Source organism: Mus pahari, chromosome 6, assembly GCF_900095145.1.
Source record: "Mus pahari chromosome 6, PAHARI_EIJ_v1.1, whole genome shotgun sequence".
In the NCBI taxonomy this organism is placed as follows: Eukaryota; Metazoa; Chordata; class Mammalia; order Rodentia; family Muridae; genus Mus; species Mus pahari.
In genome coordinates this window covers 58720955-58744750 of record NC_034595.1, presented here as the reverse complement: position 1 = coordinate 58744750, position 23796 = coordinate 58720955, and the positions used below count along the sequence as shown (strand labels likewise).

Genomic DNA, 23796 nt, shown 5'->3' with positions numbered 1-23796 from the left:
AGGTCTGCCAAATGCCAAGTTTCAGCGTTTCTTTTTTCTCTACTTCTGATGTCTATCCAGTTCAGTGAAAGGAAAAGAGGGGTAGCTTCAGAGTTGCATACCTGCCGCCTTGGGGCAAGAAGCTGGGCTTATTGTCTAGAGACCGTTTCCGGCCGGGGGGCGTGACCGGCTCCTGGGCGTGGCTATGATGTGGGCGGGCTCTGGGAGAGGCCGGGTGTGGGTGGGGCCGCCGCCCGGTCGATGCCCGGAAGTGGCCCTGTGGGCGGAGTTGAACTAGACGTTAAGTCCCTGCGGGTGTCCCGGGCCTGAGGGCAGCGGCCTGCTAGCTCAGGAATCCCTCGGCCGCCGCGTACTCGACCCGTCCGCCGTTGCCGCCCGGGAAGATGATGCCGCGCCTGCTGTTGCGTGACTGGCCCCGGTGCCCCTCGCTTGTCCTGGGAGCCCCTAGTCGGCCCTTAAGTGCCGTCTCGGGGCCCGCCGAGTATCTGCAGCACAGCATCGTACCCACCATGCACTACCAGGACAGCCTGCCCAGGTGAGCCCAGCCTCCTGGTCCCGGCCGCAGACCGGACTCCTGGTGCTCAGGACTTGCCCTGAACCTCCGGTCCTGGAGGCAGTCCCATTCCTCAGCTTGGAAAGCCTGAGACTTTGAAAATTCCCTGGCCCAGAAGATTCAGAAACTTTAAAAGTCCCCTCCGCAACCCTCCTGTCTACAAGTTCATCTTGAATCCTACAAACTCCCGCTCCATTAATCTTTCAGACAGCTATCCTGAGCCCTACACACTGAATGCCTGAAAGCCACCCGAATCCTTTCTACTAGGCGAGTCAATTCCTTGTTTTGTTTTGAGGGTTTGTGTGCCCTAGAACTAGATCTGTAGATCAGACTAGCCTATAGAGATCCTCTTGTTTCTGCCTGCAGAGTGCTGGGACTAAAGACTTAGGTCTCTCTCTCTCTCTCTCTCTCTCTCTCTCTCTCTCTCTCTCTCACACACACACACACACACACACACACACACACACACACACACACACACACACGTCCAGGGAGGATAGCCAATTCCTAACATGGGTCTCCCTCGGTCCGTGTCTCCTGTTGCTGAGAACACCCAGCCCACTTTTCTTCCTCTTCCTGTTCTGTTAGTGTTGCTGGAAGCAACATCTTTATCCTCAATTTAGCATTCTCCATCTTCTAAGGTCAGCCTTAACCTAGAACCTTCTCATCCTCACCAAACCTTCCTCAGCACTCTTTCGGGTGGTCCCCAACACCTCACCCACACTACCTGACCTATCCAGACAGCCCAAATAAGTATTCCTCCATGTCCATCACCCCCTCTCCCCAATACCCAGTACTTCCTTAAATCTGGAGTCTAGTTGTCTCTTTGATCTCTCAGCTTTGTTACCAGAATAGAAGTTACCTTCACTCTAAGCCAAACCTAAATTGTCTTCTCTGCATTCGTTGTTTATTACCAAATCAAGCTCCAAACCTGTTTCAAATCCCTTCTCACTGTCCTGGCCCAGCTGCCAGCGATCCTTTCTGCAAAAGACACACATTGTACCAAGGTATTGTTTCCTGCTGTGGGGTTGGTTTTCCTCTGTGTCCGGCAGTTATTTAACCCACTGTCATCTGCCCACTGTGCCTTCTCAGCAAGAACCCAGTGTGCTTATGCGTGAGACCAGCCTCAGTGAGGTTCTCTGAATTCGGCAGGAGGGAGGGGGGGAGAGAAAGGGGCTTTGCTGTTGCAGGATGAGGGTGTGACCTCGATTCTCCAGACTGCCTGTGCGAGCTGCACTAATATGTAGGGGAAAGGTGAGGGCTTGGGAAAGAGAGTTTTCATTTGCTGAGTCAGATGGGCACTGACTTTCAGGCAGGCCTGTGCCTCACCCAGGTTTAAGATCAGATGGACTGTCAGTAGTTTAGCACTGGAAAACTGTAAGAGTATTCAACATAGTTTAGTCTTGTCCACAGCACAAACATCTGTAAGATCCTGGAAATGTAAATAGTATTGCCTGTCAGGTGTACTGGCAGGTTCCTGGAAGTATAAATACTATCACTAGTCAAAGGTAGCGGTGCACCTTTAATCCTAGCATTCAGAAGGTGGGGGCTGGCTGTGAGTTCAAGGCCTGCCTGATCTATATTGTGAGTTCCAGGATAGCCAGAGCTACATTTTAGAACCTGTCTTGGGGCAAAAAAAAAAAAAGCCAGCCAGCCCCTTTCCTCCAAAAACAAAACAAACAAACAAAAACCAAACAAATCCATCCTATTACTGTATGCTCTCATGGAGCAGCCGACTTTCCTGGTGCCTCATCGTGAAGTGGGAGTTAGATGAGAGACTTTCTGTGTCAGTAATTCTGGGCTCACTCGATGTCACACTTGGCAAGGAGCCCTGACCTTGAGGTCAGGTGGAACTTGGTTTCTGATTCTTTATTTGCCATCAGGGCTGCAGTTTTGCAGTTGAAGAGCCGCAGTCCTCTGTGAGGTGTTAGGAGGCCCTTGGGATAAGATGCCAGGGATGAGGAAACCACTGTCACACCCACTGTTCCTCCTTATCACTGCTTCATTTTAGCCACAGTGGCCTTGGACTCTGCCTAGAAGGAGCCCTGGAATTACCCACTGCTTAACTCTTTCCGGTGCCGTGGGCTTTGTTCTTGTAGATACTGAGAGACACATATCAGGGGTACAGAGGAGCGGCTCAGTGGCTAAGAGTGATCACTGCTCTTGCAGAGGACTTGAGTTCTGCTCCCAGTACCACATCCAGCAGCTCCCAACTGCCTGTAACTCCAGCTCCAGGGAGGAATTAGAATTAAGCACGCCATATAAAGCCCTTGTATAGGTTTGGCACAGAGTTCTCAGTAGGCATTCATAAGCATGGTAAATGGTACAAGATGGCAACTGATGTGTTCTGTCAGTGACTCAATGTTAGGGTGGGTGTGGGAGGCCCTGTAGAGGAGGTGACACTGATCTAGAATTTGGCATTTACCCAGTGAGAGGAAGAACAGAGCTGCGCATCAGGAGAAGGCACCTGAAACAGTACATAGAGAGGTCATGAGGTAGGCATTAGCACAGAGCTGCACCATTTAGGCCTCGCTGGTTTGTGGCTGGAATGGTTAGTGGGGAGGGACCTTATGGGGAGTCGTATTAGATCTACAGTGGAACCATGATAATAAATGCCGGTTATCTGTTGCTTTTCATTTAACCACCTACAGTGATAGCTGGTGTTCAAAACAATGGGCACATTCTGTAGGGAACCCATGTGGGAGACAAGAGTGCTAGTCATTTAGGAATAAATAAATCAGAAACCAAGTTCTACCCAACTACAAGGTCAGGGGGCCTTGCCAAGTGTGACATCGATGAGTGTCAGAGAGAAAAAATATATATATATATTTTCGAGACCGGGGTTCTCTGTGTAGCTTTGGCTGCCCTAGAACTCACTTTGTAGACCAGGCTGGCCTTGAACTCAGAAATCCGCCTGTCTCTGCCTCCCAAGTGCTGGGATTAAAGGGATGCGCCACCACTGCCCAGCGAGAGAATATATTTTACGAACCCAGAATTGCTGACACAGAAAGTCTCTCATCTAACTCCCACTTCAGGATGAGGCACCAGGAAAGTCAGCTGCTCCATGGAGAGCATACAGTAGTAGTGTGGGTTGTTTGTTTGTTGTTTGTTTGTTTGTTTGTTTTCAGAGGAGGGAGCTGGCACTAGGGTAACTGGTAGAAACTAATTAACTCCAAAGGCATGTCTTCTAGGCCAGACTTCTTGTTTTCCAGAATTACTTTATTCCTAAATGACTCTTGTGAACACTGCCCCAATTATAACTAGATCCTATAGACAGAGAAGGCCTTTTATCTGTGCTCTTGCAGGAAGAATGCCAGAGTCCCTGCTTTGGGGATGCAGTCCGGGTGTGGGAGCAGGTGACTCAGGAGCTTACACAGGAGATAAATCTGCCCAGTATTTCCCCTTCACTTTATTAGGGCAAATGTCTGTTAGTAGGGATGGGGTGGAGAGGTTAAGGCGAAGTTGCTGTGAGCATCTCTCCAGACCCTGGCTCTAACCTCTTTTGAGTCCTGATGAATCATCAGAGCTCTCCTGTCTTGATCTTGTTACTGGGAGAATGGTTGGGGAACACTATTAAAAGATTGTTATAATAAGAGTCTTTGTACATGTTGCAGAAAGTCCAGTTAAACTGGCTCAAGTAACTTGACATCTATGAGCTCACACAGGTTTCCAGAATCCACTCGGATGCTCTTCACTCTGTGAGTTCATTCTCAAGCTGGTTTTCTCTTCATGGTTGCAGAGAGGCAGGCAGCGCATAAGGCATAGCTTACACCCATCTCTTGGTCAAAGGTAATGAACATTGTTTGCCACTTCCTAGAATGTCTAAGTCCTGCCTCACTGGTTTTTCACTGGGTTGACAAAGATCTGACCAGGAGGCTGGAAGCCAACATTCAGGGTGGGTCTTCCCACCTCATTAGCCTAAGAAAATTCCTCACAGGCATGGCTGCAGGCTGGCCCAACTCAGACAGCTCTGTAGCATGAAATAATAAAAGGGCAAATCCATGCTTTAACGGGCAGGCTCCCGCAGGCTGGCTGGCCTGTTCTCATCTTGTGGAGACTCTGACTGAGCTCTGAAATCTTTCTACCCAACTCGCTAAGTTCCCACTGGCGGGTCGATACCACGCCAACCCCATACTTCAGAATTCCCACAGCCTATTGGGGTGCACTTCTTGCAAACCCACACTTTGCTGCTCTATCTTTCTCTCTGAAACCTGCCTCGAACCCCAGCCTCTGGCCAGCAGAAGTGGGAAAAAAACGACATATACGCCAAGGCAGGGTTTGAGCAGCTTCCCGCTGCAGGGGATCGCCCAATTTATCTGCTTCCACCCCGCTGAACTTGTCTCTCATCACTCTTCATCATCCAATCAGCATTCAGCACGCTCTGAACATGAGCCATGCACGCAGACATGGTGCGCGTTGATAGGCCAGTGACTCAATATCATGCTGTATGACGCTATGCTTCAGGTGGGCAGTGCATGATCATTCAGGTGCGCATAATCAGGTTTTTGGTAAACAAGCAGGGAATCACGGGGGGGGGGGGCGCTTGGCAATGATCCAGTGAACCGTCTTGGCTGCCGCGTGGCTGCACCTGCTTCCCACATCTCCCCCTTTCTGTTTAATCAAAATGGCTCCGGGATCGCGTCTGTCTTTATTAAAAGGTTGGGGGTGGGGGTGGATAGGAAGGCAAACACTGCTGGTGTATTAACATCTGCAATAGTATTACCTTCTGTCAGCGGCCTAGGAAGCATGGGCTCTAATATGAATGATACAAAAAGGATTTTTTTCTTTCCCAGATACATTTTTGTAAGGATAACAAAAGATTGGACACAGTGGATGTTGCCTTAATTGTTCCCACATTTTCTAATTGCTGGACTGCCTGAACCACATACTGACTGTCCGAAATCAAATGAAAAACTTCTTCAATTTCCAAGAATACTTGTAAAACAGTATGTAATTCCACAGCTGTGCAGATGTTGGGAAGGGAACAGGTGGACTCGGGAGTATCTCCTTCCACATAGATTACTCCTACCCCTCCTTTTGATCCATCTGTAAACACATTTACAGCACCAGCAAAGGGTTCATTTCTAGTTATTTTTGGAAAAATCATGGGGTTTCGAGTTATAAATTGTATCCATGGGTGAGAGGGATAATGATTATCAAATACTCCAGTCATGCTGGTGCATAGAATTGCCCACTCATCATTTGTGGCAGCCAACACTTCCACTTGCTTAGGTGTGTAAGGCATGACTATCACATCAGGCTGCTTTCCAAAAGCTCCCAGGCTCATTTTGATGCCTTTTAAAATTAATTGTGCCACACTTTCAGGGTACCAAGACAACACCTTTGCAGGTGAATGATGTAAATATACCCAACACAAAGGTCCTTTTTGCCATAGGACTCCTGTGAGCGAAAACTCTGTTGTAATAACACAGAATAATACAGGTAAAGAAAGATCTATGCGATCAACCTGAGCTTTAGCAAGATTCTGTTCTATCTTTTTTATGCATGCTTGAGCTTCCATTGTCAATTGTCTAGGGGAATGCAAATCTGAGTTTCCTTTTCAAACAGTGGTTGTAATTCTGCATTAGAAAGCTTGCAATATGGGTGAATCCAATTAATATCTCCTAATAACTTTTGAAAATCATTCAAGGTTTGTAATTTATCTAACCTCAGAGTCAACTTTAGAGGTTCTACCATATTATCAGTTAATTTTGTTCCTAAATACTGCTTTATATTTCCATATTGAACCTTCTCAGGGGCCACAATCAACTTCCATTTTTCTAACTGTTGGATCATTTCATAGTATACCTCCTATATCTCTTCTTTTGTTTGCCCACAGATTAATATAGCATCCATATAATGATATATGATTACTTTAGAAAATTGTTGTCTAATAGAAGCTAAAGCTTTATCTACATACAATTGACATAATGTAGGACTGTTCGCCATACCCTGTGGTAAAACTATCCACTCATATCGTGAATCAGGGGAGACATGATTAATAGATGGTAAAGTAAAAGCGAATTTATCTGTATCATCTGGATGTAGAGGAATTGTAAAAAAGCAATCTTTTGAATCTATTACAATGGTGGGCCAATCTTTAGGTAATGCAGATATCATAGGGAAGCCAAGCTGCACAGGGCCCATGATCTCCATAGCAGCATTTATAGCCCAAAGATCATGCAAAAGTCTCCATTTGCCTGATTTCTTTTTTATTACAAAAATAGGCCTATTCCAAGGGGATGTAGATTCCTTAAGATGACCAGCTTCTAACTGCTCTTTATCTAGGGTGTGAGCTATAAATAACTTTTCTTTAGGTAGGGGCCACTGAGGCACCCACACCGGCAGATTTTTACTCCATTTGATGGCTATTTGTTCAGTGCCCCCTAGGAAAAACCCAACCCATGTCTTCCTTCATCGCCTCTTGTAGGAATGGGAGATAGTCGACCATCCTCACGCTTTCCCAGTCCCTTCCCTGCGTTAAAATTCATTTTATTCATGATAGCTATACTTCGTGGGCTATAATTGCCCTCTGTAACAAGCCTCACCCCCATTTGTTTCATGACATCTCTTCCCCACAAGGATATGGGTATACTCAGCACAAAAGGTTGAAAGCTACCTTTATGACCTTCATCATCTTCCCATTGTAATATCCCTGCACTGCAATTCGGATCTTGTGCAAATGCTAAGCCTCTCAAGGTCTGAGCTAAGGCTGAATAGGCCATGCTGACGGCCAATCTGCTTCCTTAATAATGCTCCTATCAGCTCCAGAATCCAGCAATCCCCAAATGGTAATCCCCTGTACCTTCAATTTATAAAGGGGGCGTTCCCCTAAATCCATAGAGAACCACACCTCTGGATCCCCAGTTGATCCGAATCTCTTTGTTCCTCTAAGGCCCTTTGTAGGATAATGGGCATGACAGCTGGGAAGTAACAAAATTTGTGCTATCCTATCTCCAGGTGAGATGGCGGACACACCTCTTGGGGATGAGACCATGATTTTCACCTCTCCCTCATAGTCAGAATCGATTACTCCAGGGTGCACTATTAATCCTCTTAAAGTAGTTGAACTATGCCCCAATAATATCCCCACTGTATTTTTTGGGATAGGTCCTTTGAAACCAGAAGTAATTATTTGAACCCCCATTTCCAGGGTTAATATAAGTCCAGTGGTGGCGCAGATGTCCAACCCTGTGCTTCCTGCTGTAGCTCTTCGGGGTGATCTCATGGGAGGGCGTCTGGGTACTTGTTGCAGGATGGGCCACAGGGTGGGTGTTTGCTGCAGTGCTCCATATATTTGAGGGCCCTGGGGCAGTGGGCCCCATGACCCATTTTTTTGGCCTGGCCCCTGACTGGACTGGCTCAAGTGGATGACCATTTACTTGGATTGGCAGTTTCCTGCCCAAAGATTGCCTTTACGACACCGTGGACATAATTTTGGATGTCTCATGGGAGCTGCAGTAGTTGGCCACGGGCGATTGGGACAATCTCTTTTAAAATGTCCAGACTGGCCACAGGAAATGCATCCACCGGTCAGGCCCTTCCGAGCAGTAGGTTGGTTTCCTTGACCTCTTTGGACAGCTTGTATAGCTGTTAGAATAGCTGTGGCCAACCCTTGATTAGTCAGGGGGGTCTCCATGACATTACTACATACTCTTATCCAGACATCCATTGTCTTATTTTTGTAGGGTCGAATGGCATCTATATAAGGCTTATTTGCTTGTTCATAAGCTAGTTGTTCAACAAGTGGCATGGCTGCATCCACATCTGGGAAAACTCTGCCTGCAGTTTCAACCATTCTGGCAAGAAAATCTGCGAAAGACTCTTTCTCTCCTTGTATAACTTTGGGCAAGCTGGATCCTAAATCCCTGGTTCTGGAAAGCATTCTCCAAGCCTTAATGGCACAGTTGTTAATTTGTTCATATACTTGTAAGGGATATCCTGTCTGATTATTCATAAAATTTCCTTGTCCCATGAGCATGTCTACACTCCAAGCAGGTTGGCCATTAGTGGCATTTACAGCAGCCTGTTCAATAGCTTACTCAAGGTAGGCAGCCTTCCAATTTAAGTAACCTCCTCCAGATAACACTGCCTTACACAAATTTTGCCAATACAGAATCTCTGTAATCCCTCCACTTGAGTCACAGTGAAGGCAGCTTGGGGGCCATAGGTAGTTACTGACTCTTTAAGTTTCTGAATTGTTTTCCAATCTAATGGCTCATGATATCGTTGCCCTTGCTGATCTTGAAGCACTGGGAAGGCACCAACTTTGCGAGGCAGATTTCGCCGTACAGAAGCATGGTGGCTGCGCTTTCCTTCACTTCCTCTTTCCCTATTATAGGGAGGAGGTGAGGGCAAGGGAGGTGCACAGGGTTCAGGCGGCCTTCCTTGCCTAAAACTCAACTTAGATATCATGCTAGTCACTTCATCTCCACTGTCAGATGATTCATCTGAACTTCCCTCCTCACTCTCTTGTTCTTTAGCCTCTTTTCTTTTTTGCTGGTCACTATGTAACTCGGCAGCATACTTTCCACTTTTGCCCACCAGGCAAGATTTAACTAAATTCAAAATTGCTAACAGCTGCACCAACACTGCTCTTACATTCATTTTTGAAGCAATCTTCTCCTGCTCTCTTCACTTTTAACTTCGTCCCTATACCAGGAACTTAACTCCATCCTGTAACCCCGGGAGCTTGACTTCGTCCCTATACCGGGAACTTAACTCGGTTCCATAACCCTGGGAGCTTAACTTGTCCCTATACTGGGAACTTAACTCAGTCCCATAACCCCGGGAGCTTAATTTGTCCGTATATACCGGCAACTTCCTCCTAGCGCTAGATTACTACTCTCTACTATGGAACTCACCCGTAACTCTTGCTTCTTAATTCAGATGCTCTTTTCAGAGTTCCCTGTACGGGCCACCAGATGCCACGAACCCCAGGCAGAGGTGGGAAAAAGACAACACGTACCCCAAGGCAGGGTTTGAGCAGCTTCCACAGCTTCCCGCTGCAGCTTCTGCTTTATTCCGGGGGGGATTGCCCAATTTATCTGCTTCCACCCTCTTCACTCGTCTCTCATCACTCTTCATCATCCAATCAGCATTCAGCATGCTTTGTACACGAGCCATGCACACAGACAGGGTGCGAGTTGATAGGGCAGTGACTCAATATCATGCTGTATGACACTATGCATCAGGTGGGCAGCGCGTGATCACTCAGGAGCGCAGAGCGTGATCATTCAGGTGTGCATAATCAGATTTTTGGTAAACAAGCAGAGAATCACGGGGCTTGGCAATGAGCCAGGGTGCCGTCTTGGCTGCACCGGCTTCCCACAGAAACCCAGTTGATCCTCCGTGAAAAGGAAAACACCACACAAACTTAGTTCAGAATCAGTGGTAACTCAATCGCTGGGTGCGAGAACTAGAATCCTAATCTTGTAAGCCATATTAAATATAAATCTTCAGGTGGCAAATCCATTGAAATTACTCCCAGGTGATTCTAGCCTGTGTCAAGTTGACAGTTAAAAACAGTCCTTACAGGCCGGGCAGTGGAGGTGCACGCCTTTAATACCAACACTTGAGAGGCAGAGGCAGGCAGATTTCTGAGTTCGAGTCCAGCCTGGTCTAGAGAGTGAGCTCCAAGACAGCCAGGGCTACACAAAGAAACCCTGTCTCGAAAAACTATTAAAACAAAAACAAAAACTGTCCTTACAACAAGACAGTCTGGGTGGGCTGGTCTGCTAGCCCCAAACATCCCCCTGTCTCCAGCTACATCTTATGCTAGCATTGCATTGCACACATATGCTGTCATACTTGCTTTTTTTTTTTTTTTTTTTTTTNGCCCTGGCTGTCCTGGAACTCACTTTGTAGACCAGGCTGGCCTCAAACTCAGAAATCCGCCTGCCTCTGCCTCCCGAGTGCTGGGATTAAAGGCATGCACCACCACCGCCCGGCCATACTTGCTTTTTAAAAAGTGGGTTCTAGGGGCTCAAACTCAGGCCCTCCTGCTTAAGCACTTTACCTATCCAGCCTTCTTGCTGCCCAGAATTCACTGTTTTTCCAGTGTATCATTTTTAGCACATTCACAGCACTGCAGCCATCTCTACTGTCAAATCCAGTTCATCATCCTTCCCCTCAAAGCCTGTCCTTGTTAGTTAGACACATCCCACTCTGTCTGCTTCCCCTTTGTAACCCCTGATCTTACTTCTGGAAGGTGACCTAATGTTTGAATTCAGGATTGTTGGATGGCAACAGTCAGACATTTTCCAGCGTGCCATCTATAAAGAGAATAAACTTGCAATTGGCAATATCCTGCCACTTCTGACTTCACTCAGTCCCTGCTTGGAGGAACCCATAGAGGTCAAAATGGCCAAATTAGAGCAATAAACTGTTGCAGTTTTACAGTCCTGAAAAGACATGAATGTTCAGGGTGAGGAGGGGAGGGAAGGAACACAGATGATGTCAAAGCCCACAGGACAATTGGAGAATTTCTAGCTGCATCTTCTATATGATAACAATTTCAAATATCCAGTAATGAGCTCTCAGTTTGATGAGGAGAAAAATAAGTAAGAATTGTCACAAAATTGAAAAAACCCACTTATGTGTCTCTGTGTGTGTGTGTGCACATGTGTATGTACACAAGTGCATGCATGTGCTGTATGGTAGAGGAGGTCAGAGGACAAATTGCAGCTTCTTTCTCATCTGTGGTCCCTGGAGATCAGCTCAGGTAATTGGGCTTGGAGGCAAGTGCCTTCACTCGCTGGGCCTCTTCCTGGCTCCTGCCACTCTTTGGTAGGGAAAGAAAGACCTGGAGAGTGGCTTCTTCTTGGGAGTGGGGTATTATTAAAAGAGTAAATGTGTTATATTAGCAAATTTGAACTGGCATAGTGGCTCATCTCTATAATCTCAGTCCTTTGGAGGATGAGGCAGGAGGATTGCCATGAGTTCCAGTCCAGCCTGGGCTTTATAGCATGACCTTGTCCCCAAAACAACAACCAAGCAAGTTTGGCCTTTTGTGACCCAAGTATTGCTATCTTCAGTTATGATATAGCAAAATGACCTTCAAGAGTCTAGTCTTCTGCCAGGTGAGGTGGCCCATACTTTAATCTCAGTACTTGGGAGGCAGAAGAAGGATCTCTGTGAGTTCTAGGCCACTCAGGGCTACATAGTTAGACCCTATTTGTAAGCAAGCAAACAAACAAACAAATAAATAAATAAATTTGGACTGGAGAGAAGGCTCAGCAGTTAAGAGTATCAGCTGCTGCTCTCCTAGAGGACCTGGGTCCAATTCCCAGCATCCACAGGGCAGCTCACAGCTGTGTGTAACTTCAGTTCCAGGGTGTCTGACACTCTCACACAGACATGCATGCATTGAAAATAAATTAAGAAAGAAAAAGAAGAGGGAGGTACATCCCAAGCCATGCTCAAAAAGAAAAAGAAAGGAAAAAGAGAGAAAGATCAATCGAGCCTTCTCCGAATCCCCAGCCTCCAGAGCATAAGTTTTTCTTTGTAAATGATGCTGTCTCGATTTGTGACAGAATAAACATCCAATGCTGGGTAGAAGAGGAAGTAATTCATAAGATGCACGTTTATTAAAAACCTTCTCTATGTTAGCCCATGTACCAATGGTTACCAGAGAAGAAGTTCTATAGAAGGTAGTGGAAAGGCCTTCTAAGGTACCATAACCAAAAGAAGCAGTTCTATGCCCCTCTTCCTGGCTTCATTCTCATTGACCTCCGCTGGTGGCTGGAAACTTCTAGAAATTTCCATCCCAGGAGATCTTCTGGAGTGAGCTCACACAGATCTCTTCTCCTCCAAGTTATTTTGCTCGGGATTTTTGTCACAGCAATAAACAACTCTTGCATTGTGCAATTGGTAATTTAAAACAAAGTCACCACTCTGGAAATGTCCATAGTCTATTGAAGAAAGTGCAGTCAGGATAGAATTGATCATTCAGAAGTGTTTATTAAGGGCTGTTTTTCACAAACCACTGTTGTCTCTGATTTAGGATTTTCCTTAAAAAGGGAAAACTCCTTAATACCTTTAGTGTTAAAACTAAGAAATTTAAATAATAAATTTTGTAGTTATAAAGTAGCTGAGGTAATGTTTGGGACTTCCTGTGTAAGTCAGTGCCTAAAAGGGGATCAGTGGGATCAAAGTGTCCTGAGTGATTGGTTACTGGGGGGCATCTAAGTTCACAGTGGCTATAAATAATTTGTATTTATTCTTATTATCAAATTATAGATATGTATACATTTAAAAATAAATAGATACAGTATAACATATCATAAACGGAGCTATGGAGCCAGGTGGTGGTGGCCCATGCCTTTAAATTAATCCCAGCACTTGGAAGGCAGAGGCAGGCAGATCTCTTGAGTTCTAGGCCAGCCTGCTCTACAGAACAATTTCCAAGACAGTCAATACTCTGTTACACAAAGAAACCCTGTCTCTAAAAACAAACAAACAAACAAACCAAATAAGCAAGCTGAGCCGTGCTGTGCTTTGTGGATAATAGTTTGGTTTTCTTGAGTGATTGATGAAGTTCAGTATTTTGCATGTAACTCTTAATTTCATCTTGGTAGAAGTAAAGTAAGAAGCCATTATTGTGTTAATGCTGGGTTGTGTATCTTTCAAAAAAGCTATTGAAATGGCAGAGAAGATGCTATGGTGTCTGGGAATCTGTTGCTAGGGAGTAAGTCAGCATTGAGTGCCCTTGCTGTTGTTTGAGCACGTGGGGATGCCTAGCGATCGATGATAGGATGCTGGGGCTGGGCATGGAGGAGTGATCAGTTTCTACCTTTCAAGGTATGCAGCCTCCAAATTGAGCTGTTTGGGGCAGGTTTTTCCTTTCCTTTCCTTTCCTTTTTTTTTTTTTTTTTTTTTCCTGAGACAGTTTCTCTGTGTAGTCCTGACTATCCTGGAACTCTCTATGTAGAGCAGGCTAGCTTTGAACTCATAGAGACCTACCTGCCTCTGCCTCCCAGGTGCTGGGATATAGGGGGTGGTTCTGATCCCTTCATTGGGAATCTGCATGTGAACACTGAGGGTCCTGTTCCCCAATTGGTTCTTGATCAATCAATAAAGATGCTAGCGACCAATGAGCTGGGCAGAATAGAGGGGCTTTCCGTTTTTTCCCTCAGGCAGGCTAGCAGACTCGGGAGAGGAGAAAGATTCACCATGCTTCGGAGGGAGAAAAGCCACCAGTCATGTGATATCTAGGGTGGAATAGCTGTTAGCCACTTCCCCAACTAGGACTGGGGTAGCAGGTGGGATGTTTGCAGCATAACTAAGCTGAGGGCAGATATCGGACTAAAGGTAACTGAGCAACTGAAGCTGGGGCAGATTTAGGGTGCTGAGCTGTGAGTGAAAAGGGGGCCTCCATGGCTGAGGAAGGCTTAGAAGAGCCTGGCCAGTGAGCTAGAGCAGTATAAAAATAGGTGTGCGTGCGTGTGCGCGTGTGTATGTGTGTGTATGTGTCTTTTCATCTGAGAATCCGAGGGAACCTAGGCGGCAGCAGGGCTGGTAATGAACTCTGCCCAGAGCTTAAAGTGGGGTAGCAAAAACTACACACAAGACTGGGATTAAAGGCATGAGCCTCCACATCTGGCTTTGTTTCACTCTTGTAAAATGCTCAACAATAATTTACAAACAAAGCTTTTTTCCTTTCATCATGGATTACTGGAAATGTATGTTCAGTCAAAAGGTAGGACTTGTACTAAACAGTGTTAGCAGTTAGTATACCTGGCCGGGAAACAGGAATGCTTGAGATAGCCTCTGCTTTCCCATTTTGAATCTATTATTATTACTATTATTATTATTATTATTATTATTATTAAAATACTTTTGTAGAAACTTTACAGGAATAGAATAGGATAGACTTAACTGTTGATGCAGTAGCAAATTCATCAGCTCTGATTGTTACTACTCTTTCATTTACTGTGGTGCTAAATCAAACCTAGGACCTCATGCATGCTATGCTAGGGAAGTGCTCTACGCTGACCTACATCCCAGCCCTGTCCATCAATTCTGACTTGTTACTGGCTTTCCCATTTTCTAAAAAGGGAATTAATTATCCAGTACTTGGTTTACTAGTTTGGCTTGCAAAGCTTCTAGATGCCTTCCTATGCTGTCAGCCTCTCACTGACTCTGTGTTCTCTCTAGGCTGCCTATCCCTAAACTTGAAGACACCATGAAGAGATACCTCAGTGCACAGAAGCCTCTCTTGAATGACAGCCAGTTCAGGTAAACACTACAAACCTGGAGAGCCATTGCTAACAAGAAGAATTCAAGGGAGGCTAACAAAAGTGGTCACAGACCTAACAAAGCCTCCTGAACCTAGAACCTGGTTTTTATATTTGCAAATTTAGGAATTAAGTTTTCATTCTCAAAGGACTAATCTAGCTAGGGTAAGTCCCTGTAGTGAGACTCAGCAGGAGATGGTTTATAAACCAGGGTGGCATGTTTGTGCTTAATTTTGGGGGGCTGGCTAGTACTGGTCATATTCAAGAGGCCAGTGTTCTGGGGAGGGAGGCCATAAAAGATTATATAGCAGACCAGAGTCTGCTTGCTGAGGATGTTTACCAGATTGGATACCGTGCCCCAAACACATGCCCGTTTAAAATCTCAGAATGAGACCTTACATGGAAACCAGGTTGCTGCAGATGTAGTTAATTTAGATGAAGTTCTACTGGGCTTGGGCAGATCCCTAACCCAGCACTACTGATGTCCTTAAGAGTTGTTGACAGCCGGGCAGTGGTGGCACACGCCTTTAATCCCAGCACTTGGGAGGCAGAGGCAAGCAGATTTCTGAGTTCGAGGCCAGCCTGATCTACAGAGTGAGTTCCAGGATAGCCAGGGCTATACAGAGAAACCCTGTCTCCAAAAACAAAACAAAACAAAACAAAAGAGTCGTTGACAGCCAGGTAAAGATTGGACTGTTGTGTCCACAAGCTAAGAACACCAAGGACTGTTGCCAACACCAAAAGCCAAGAGAACACTAGCCTCCAGGGCTCCTGGAGAGTAAAACTCTAGGGTTTTCTGTTTGCTTGCTAGTGGTGTTGTTTTGAGACAGGGACTTTGTACATAGTACTAATTGTCCTGGAACTCACTATGTAGACTAGGCTGGCCTTGAACTCACAGAGCTCTGCCTCTCTCTGTTCCAGAGTGCTCGTATCAAAGGCATGTACCACCACACTAGGTTTTCATCCGCATTGGGTTTGTGGCACCTGTAAGAGCAACCTTAGGAAACCAGCGCAGCACAGACTCCGAAGAGAACATTGGGTATCGTCAGAAGAGGGCTACTTCAAGCCTTGCCATGTAGCGTAATTGCTGCTGCGTCCCACACTGGGAGTTTTCTGTACGGATTACTAGTTATCGTCATTAGCGTCACAGAGTCCTTCCCTGCACAGTGAAGGGGACAGGAGAACTGTCCGTAGTCTAGGCCTCTGCTTTGAAGTAGTCACCCACAGATCCTTTAACAATGCAGTGGCTTCCAGTCACTGTGTCCTGCTTTCCTCTGTCCCAAGCTTTATGATTTTTAATTCCTCGAGATGACATTATTATCTCTCTTTTATGCAAATAGAAACTGAGACCTGGAGAGATGAGCATCTTGTCTGAAGTCACCCAGTTTGAATGTGGCAGAGCTAGGATTCATACTTGGCCCCTTTTGACCCCAGAGCTTTCTTCCGTGCCTCTGTTTGGCCTCCTGTGGACAAGTGGTTCTGTGAGGAGCCATTGGCCTTCCAGTTCCCTAAGTGTAGACATTTTCGGCTGATTTGTGCTCTTCTCTTCAGATCTTATTTCCAGGTTCTGGGATATACTTTTGAATTCCTGGCCAGGAACCTGTAAATCATGTATTCCCCACTGTGGGTTGATATGTCTTTTCATGAAAATTACAGGAAAACAGAACTGTTGTGTAAGGATTTTGAGCATGGCATTGGGAAGGAACTGCATACATACCTGCTCGCTCAGGATAAACAGAATAAGCACACCAGCTACATCTCAGGTAGGTGGGGGATGGGATGGGGTGGGGCGGGGGTGAGGTTCATCATTCCCCTGAGGCATCTCAGCTCCTTCCCTTCTGAAGTGTGTGGAAGGAGGCTCTGTGAACCCAGTGCTTAAGCAGGTGTGCGCTGGCATTGACACAAGACCAGTGGCTTGCCTTTGCAGTACATGGGCTTGAGACAGAACTTAATCAGCTCTGAAAAAGACACACTAGTCCTTTTTTTTTTTTTTTTTTTTTTTTTGACACACTAGTCCTGTGTCGTGAGTGTCGTTCAGTCCTACACCGATGTCCTCTGCAGCCTTGTCTCACGTGCCTCTTTGATGTGAGCGAGTCACATGTCAGCCAACCTGCCGAATCTGGCTTCCGGAACTGTCCCCATGTCCTCATGCACACTCTGTCACTGGCAGGTTGTCCTTCCTCAGCCATCCAGGCAGAGCAGTTGGTCTGAGAAAACCCAGTTCTCTTTGCCTTCGGTCTAACGTCCATGGTGTTCACTCCTGTTCTTACACTTAAAAAATTAGGTGTTTTTTAATGTAAAAAGTTCTGGTGGTGCAGGCTGGTAAGATATGCTGAAGGAGGCAGAGGCAGGAGGATCTGGAGTTCAAGACCAGCCTGGGACACACATTTTAATTTAAAAAGTGTTTTATTATTTTTGAGATGGAGGGTCTCCCTTTGTAACCCAGGCTGGCTTCAATTTCATGATCCCTCTGTTTCCAGTAGCTGGAATTATAAATGTCCCATTGGGATAAGCAAAAGCTTCTTATTGTTCACTTGACTCTTTATTTACTGACTGGGATGTTGCTGTGCGACCCAAGCTGGCCTTGGACTTGTGATCCCCCTGCCTCTGCCTCCTAAGAACTGATGCCATCACATCTAGCTTTAGTTCTTCAGGTCTCCTTTCCTCTAATTATGTACTCACATTACTCCCCTTAGTTTTAGACTGCATGTTGACAGCCCACTAACAAAAGTTAGACCTTAGAAGTCTTGTAGTTCTTTTTTGCACATATAAAAACACATACACATGCTCCGATACCCTCATTTGCACACTATAGTCACAATTTTGGTCAACTCTGTGTCTAATGCTCATACTGGTATAGTCCTATACATGTTGTTGTTGCTAGGATTGTCTTTTACTTACCAACTTCTCATTTTCTCTGGTTACTAAAGCTCTCATTCTTTTGTTTAGTTTTCTTTTTTCTTTTTTTTTTTTTTTTTCTCTTTTTTGGTTTTTCGAGACAGAGTTTCTCTGTGTAGCCCTGGCTGTCCTGGAACTTTCCCTGTAGTCCAGGCTGGCCTTAAACTCAGAAATCCACCTACCTCCGCCTCTCCTGGGATTAAAGGTGTGAGCCACCATCGCCTGACTGGCTTTAATCCTTTTGACAGAGTCTGTTCCAGGACTTCTAGATTGTTCCCGTCAGGTCTGTGAGCTCCCGGCCCGCGGTGAAGCCTCTCTCTCTCTCTCTCTCTCTCTGCCATGGCATCTCTTCAGCCTTCCTTCCTGTTGGGACTCTGGTTTCTTGGGCTTCGTATTTTCCTCTCTCTTGGCTCCTCCTTCACTGTTTTCAGAGACCTCTGCCTCTTGGGAGCAGAACACAGGAATCGGTCTCAGTGTCCCGTGCATCTTTGAGTGGTGGGCACTTGGTTTGGTTGGGTTGGAAATGACTGAGCCACAGGATTTGAAAGCTATTTTCCATTGTCTGTTAGCTCCAATTGTTGCTGTTGATAAGTCTGATATTAATCTGAGCATCAACCTTTGTCCATTTTCTCTCTGTCTCTCTGGAAGTTTCTAGTTTATTTATTTGTGTCCCCAGTGTTCTGACATTTCATCTGCTGTATTTTGGTGTGTGTGTGTCCCTACCTATTTTTGCTATGTCACTGGCTGAGCCCTCCTGTGGAAGTCCACGCCCTTCTGTCCTGGGATGTGTGTTGCTTTACTTACTTCATTTCTTCTCGGCTGCTGAAGATGTCTCTCTCTGTGCTGGTTTGGGTATGCGTGTCCTAGCCCTCCCGTCTCCTGTTTCTGTCCTATTTTCTATTTCTTGCTCTTTTCTTCTAATGTCTTAGAAAGTTAGTTTCTCTTTCAACTCTTCTGTGGAATTTCTAATTCCTGGTCTCTGTTCTCCACTTCTCCCTCTGCCCCACCAGCTCTTTTCTGGTCAGGATTACATTTGTTTTTTCAATATTGACTGTGTGTGTGTATGTGTGTGTGTGTGTGTGTGTGTGTACGTGCGTGTACATGTGAACACGCACATGCATCTGTCATAGGACAACTTGTAGGACTTGGTTCTCTGTTATAATGTGAGCCCTGAGGCTCGCCGTGCATAGTGGCAGGCAGCCTACCAAGCTCGCTGTGAAGATCCTTTCTTACAGTTGATGTTTAGTGTGTCAGCTTTCCTACTCTTACTTCCCATGCCCTCCCTCCTCCGAGTCCCTCTCCCTTCTCCGAGTCCCTCTCCCTCCTCCGAGTCCCTCTCCCTCCTCCGAGTCCCTCTCCCTTCCGTCTTGCCTTGCCTGTGATGCTGATGAGTGAGGTGTTCTCTGGGGGAAGGTTGGGGTGGGCTGCTCAGTTTTAGACAAAATTTTTGTGGGTGTGTTTAGCTGTTGCTTGGGTGTCCCTAGTGGTGGTGTCTGATTAGATTCTCTAGGAAGGCGCTTCTAGAGTGCCTCACTGAGTGTGGTGCAGAGAAATGGGGTGAGGGAAGATCTGTGAGCTCGGTTTGGATGTCTTCCAGCTTATCTTGATGGAGAGAACAAGAGTGGGGAAGGAATTATAGAGGAATAGGCATACGTGCAATGGTACCATTTCACCCTGGGCCTCTGGGAGGTCTGCTGCATGAAGCAGGTTGTATCTTGCCTTCTTGCTAGGTTGAAATCAGCCTTCTTCCATCTATCTTGGGCATTACCAGTCGCCTAGATACTTTCAGACTTTGAGTCTTCCTCTTTCTCTTGACCTTAGCATTGGCTTGCTTGGCATTTTTGTAACCCTGACTACCTAAAGACTGGACAGAAGAATTATACATTTCAGACTGGCAGTAGCAACAGCGAGACTGTCTACATAGGAGCAGTTGCTTTTGAGGGCAGGGGAACGGGAGCTCTCACATAGGGCTTGTGGGTATTCCTCAAAGGGCTTAACAGAAGCCGGGTGTGGTGGGCAAACCTTTAAAACCAGCACTCAGGAAGCAGAGGCAGTCAGATCTCAGTAAATTCAAGACCAGCCTGGTCTACATAGTGAGTTCCAGGACTGCTAGGGCTATGTAGAGAGACCCTGTCTCTAAATAAATAAATAAATAAATAAATAAATAAATAAATGGCTTAGGAGATACTTAAGTAGCTTACATATGTTCTTAAAAGAAGTGAGAACATATGTCCACATAGAAACTTGCATATAAAGGCTCATAGGGTGATCATGCTGGGCTGAGAGGTGGAAAAAACAAACAAACAAAAAAAGAAACCGCCCAGATATCCATTAACTGATGAATGGATAAACAGAATGTACTATATCCATGTTACATGCATGTTACACCCTGGGTGAACCTCAGAACGATTATTGAAAGTAACAGAATCCAGATGCCTAAGACCATGCTAATATGCTAAGATACTGCTAATATGGTATAAATCACTGAAGCCTTCTTGAAGTTGGTATCATTTCTGCCACCTGAGCTGGAATTCTCTTCTTTCTTAAATTTTACTTTTAGATATAGCATTAACATTTTATATTTTCTCTTTCTTAGGCCCCTGGTTTGATATGTATTTAACTGCTCGAGACTCTGTCGTTTTAAACTTTAATCCATTCATGGCATTCAATCCGGACCCGAAGTCTGAGTATAATGACCAGCTCACCAGGGCCACCAACTTGACTGTTTCTGCAGTGCGGTTTCTGAAGACACTTCGGGCTGGCCTTCTAGAACCAGAAGTGTTCCACTTGAACCCTGCCAGAAGTGACACAGATGCCTTCAAAAGACTCATCCGTTTTGTCCCTTCCTCTCTGTCTTGGTATGGAGCCTACCTGGTCAACGCATATCCCCTGGATATGTCCCAGTATTTTCGGCTTTTCAATTCAACTCGTATACCCAAGCCCAGTCGTGATGAACTCTTTACTGATACCAAGGCTAGACACCTCCTGGTCCTAAGAAAAGGACATTTCTATGTCTTTGACGTCCTTGATCAAGATGGGAACATTGTGAATCCCTCAGAAATCCAGGCCCATCTAAAGTACATTCTCTCAGACAGCAGCCCTGCGCCCGAGTTTCCCCTGGCATATTTGACCAGTGAGAACCGAGATGTCTGGGCAGAGCTCAGGCAGAAGTTGATTCTTGGAGGCAATGAGGAAACCCTGAGGAAAGTGGACTCTGCTGTCTTCTGCCTCTGCCTAGATGACTTCCCGATGAAGGATCTTGTTCACCTGTCACACACCATGCTGCATGGTGACGGCACGAACCGCTGGTTTGATAAGTCCTTTAACCTCATTGTAGCCAAGGATGGCACTGCTGCGGTCCACTTCGAACATGCGTGGGGGGATGGTGTAGCAGTCCTTAGGTTTTTCAATGAAGTGTTCAGAGACAGCACTCAGACCCCTGCCATCGCTCCCCAGAGCCAGCCGGCCGCCACCGACTCCTCTGTGTCTGTGCAGAAACTCAGTTTTAAGCTCAACGGCACTTTAAAGGCTGGCATCACCGATGCTAAGGAGAAGTTTGATACCACCATGAAAACCCTCACCATCGACTCCATTCAGTTTCAGAGAGGTGGCAAGGAATTCTTGAAGAAGAAGAAGCTGAGCCCCGATGCAGTGGCCCAGCTGGCCTTCCAGATGGCTTTCCTGCGACAGTACGGCCAGACAGTGGCTACCTATGAATCTTGCAGCACTGCAGCCTTCAAACATGGCCGCACAGAGACTATCCGCCCAGCTTCCATCTTTACTAAGAGATGCTCCGAGGCATTTGTCAGGGAGCCCAACAAGCACAGTGTGGGCGAGCTTCAGCACATGATGGCTGAGTGCTCCAAATACCATGGCCAGCTGACCAAAGAAGCAGCGATGGGTAAGGCATGATGGGTAAGGCACGGGTCAGGAGAACACCTTGGGTCTGGCCCTCCGTGAGCCTTGTGAGGTCTCAGTAATGCTCCACTCACATCCGATCCCTTACATACCACTAGGTTTAACCTACTTGCCAATTCCCAAATGATCTTTTTCCAATGCTAGCAGTGTTGGAACAGCCAGAGCAGCCCCTAGGGATCAGAAGCTAAGGTGACAGGGCAGGGAACTTCCCCTCAGTTAAAATCGATCTCAGCTGCAGCAAATGGCTTGTTTTGTTGTTGCTTTGTTTCCCCCTGCCCCTCATTGGTCGTCAGACACGTTTTTTGCCTGTTTAGGATTTCTAAGCCTGCTGTCTTATTTCATCTCAGCTACAGTGGGTTGGCTCTGTAAACAGTTCATCTCAGAAGCTCATGACAGTAACTGATTTATTTGGGTTTCTAAACAGGGTTTCCCAGTGTAGCCCTGGCTGTCCTGGAGCTCTGTAAGCCAGGCTGGCCTCAGAGATCTGCCTGCCTCTGTCTCTGCTGGGGTTATTTTCCTTCAAGTCTTTGTGATAAAATTCAAGAGCTGGAAAGGCCATTGAGGATCTCATAGTCCAGTCCTGTTATGTAGCATTTAATAGCGCCCTGGAATGAAGAGGTACTCAAGGCGTGTAGTTACTCTTTGTCCACTTTTAAGTTAGGAAGCTAAGCCACTGGCCCAGGTTACACATGGCTGAGATTACAACCCTGGGTAGATGTCCTTACCGCTTTCCTACCCAGTCAGTCTGTTACGTGTGAACTTTTGAGTTTTCTTTACCCACTCAAGAAGCAGTGATGGGCGAGGCATGGGTGAGGCATGGGTGTGTGAGAGCACGTGTGTGTATGTGTGTGTGTGTTGCTGTTGTTGAGGAATGAACTCAGGGCCTTACCCATTGAGCCTTATTTCAGTTGTGAAGTTCATTGTTCCTTCATACCATCTGGCTCTGAAATGATTCAGTCTTTTTGTTTAATTATTTTAGATGTATTATTTTATTGTGTGAGTGTTTTGCCTACCTGTATGTATGTGCACCATATGCATTCCTGATGCCTGTGGAGGTCAGAAAAGGGCATTATAATCTGGAACGAGAGTTACAGGCAGTTGTGAGCCGCCATGTCGGCTCTGAAAATTGAACCAGGCCATCTGCAACTAATGTTCTACTGGACCAACTCTCCAGCCCTTGTTTGTTTGTTTGTTTGTTTGTTTGTTTGTTTTCTCTCTATGTATTCCTGGCTGACCTGAGAATCAATGAGTGTACCAGACTGGCCTTGAACTCACAGAGATCCTCCTGTCTCTGCCTCCTGAGTTTTGGGATATTAAAGGTGTGTGCCACCATGCATGGCCTTCATTTGTTTTTGACACATGGTTTTTGCCACGTTGTCCATGCTGTCCTTAAACTTGTAATCCTCTTGCCTCAGGTTCCCTAGTGCTGGGAGTACAGTTATGCACCATGTTCAGTGTTTTTAGCATCATGTTTCCATGTTAGGTTCATGTTTAGCCCATCTGTTGGCAGCTGAGAATATAGTAAGCTGGAGGTGTGCGTGCAATGGTGGAGAAGACCCTTCTCTCAGTTTTTGTGTGGTGATTCCTGCTGTGGTTGGGGGTCATCTACACTGTCTTCACTGTGAGGTCCTGAGACCCTGAATTTTTATTTTGTCTCTGACAGGCCAGGGCTTTGACCGACACTTGTTTGCTCTACGGCATCTGGCAGCAGCCAGAGGGGTCACCCTGCCTGAGCTCTACCAGGACCCTGCGTACCAGCGGATCAACCACAACATCCTGTCTACCAGCACTCTGAGCAGCCCAGCAGTGAGCCTTGGTGGCTTTGCCCCTGTGGTCCCTGATGGCTTTGGCATTGCGTATGCTGTTCACGATGACTGGATAGGCTGCAATGTCTCCTCCTACTCAGGACGCAATGCCCGAGAGTTTGTCCACTGTGTCCAGAAGTGCTTGGAAGACATGTTCGATGCCCTAGAAGGCAAAGCCATCAAAACTTAGCTTCTTGGTCGGTGAAAAGCCTCCATTCTTCCAACCAAACTAGTTCCTGGTGCTTGAACAGCCAGTGTTGCAGGTGTGAGCAGAAGGTAATGAGGGACTGCAGCTCTAAAGCCCGTTCTTCAGGAGATAGGGTTTGGAAAGCTAACTCAGCTGTATTTATTGTTGAAATAGAAATAAAGCCCAGTGTTGCTTGCA

General features: G+C 46.2%; 1 protein-coding gene across 1 annotated transcript; it reads left to right on the top strand.

Annotated features, from left to right (window-relative positions):
• The first annotated feature begins 271 nt into the window (after nucleotides 1–271).
• On the top strand, nucleotides 272–23796 carry Cpt2 (carnitine palmitoyltransferase 2). Its single transcript, XM_021200475.2, has 5 exons — nucleotides 272–535; nucleotides 14711–14791; nucleotides 16447–16553; nucleotides 20285–21589; nucleotides 23270–23796. Exons 1-5 carry the CDS (start codon nucleotides 384–386, stop codon nucleotides 23599–23601), a joined length of 1977 nt encoding a protein of 658 aa, XP_021056134.1. The 5' UTR covers nucleotides 272–383; the 3' UTR covers nucleotides 23602–23796.

Excerpts from the sequence above, each read along its gene's own strand:
- Cpt2 (XM_021200475.2), top strand. The coding sequence starts at position 384 with ATGATGCCGCGCCTGCTGTTGCGTGACTGGCCCCGGTGCCCCTCGCTT. Across the intron at positions 536-14,710 it reads TACCAGGACAGCCTGCCCAG|GCTGCCTATCCCTAAACTTG; the intron begins GTGAGCCCAGCC and ends TGTTCTCTCTAG. Across the intron at positions 14,792-16,446 it reads TTGAATGACAGCCAGTTCAG|GAAAACAGAACTGTTGTGTA; the intron begins GTAAACACTACA and ends TGAAAATTACAG.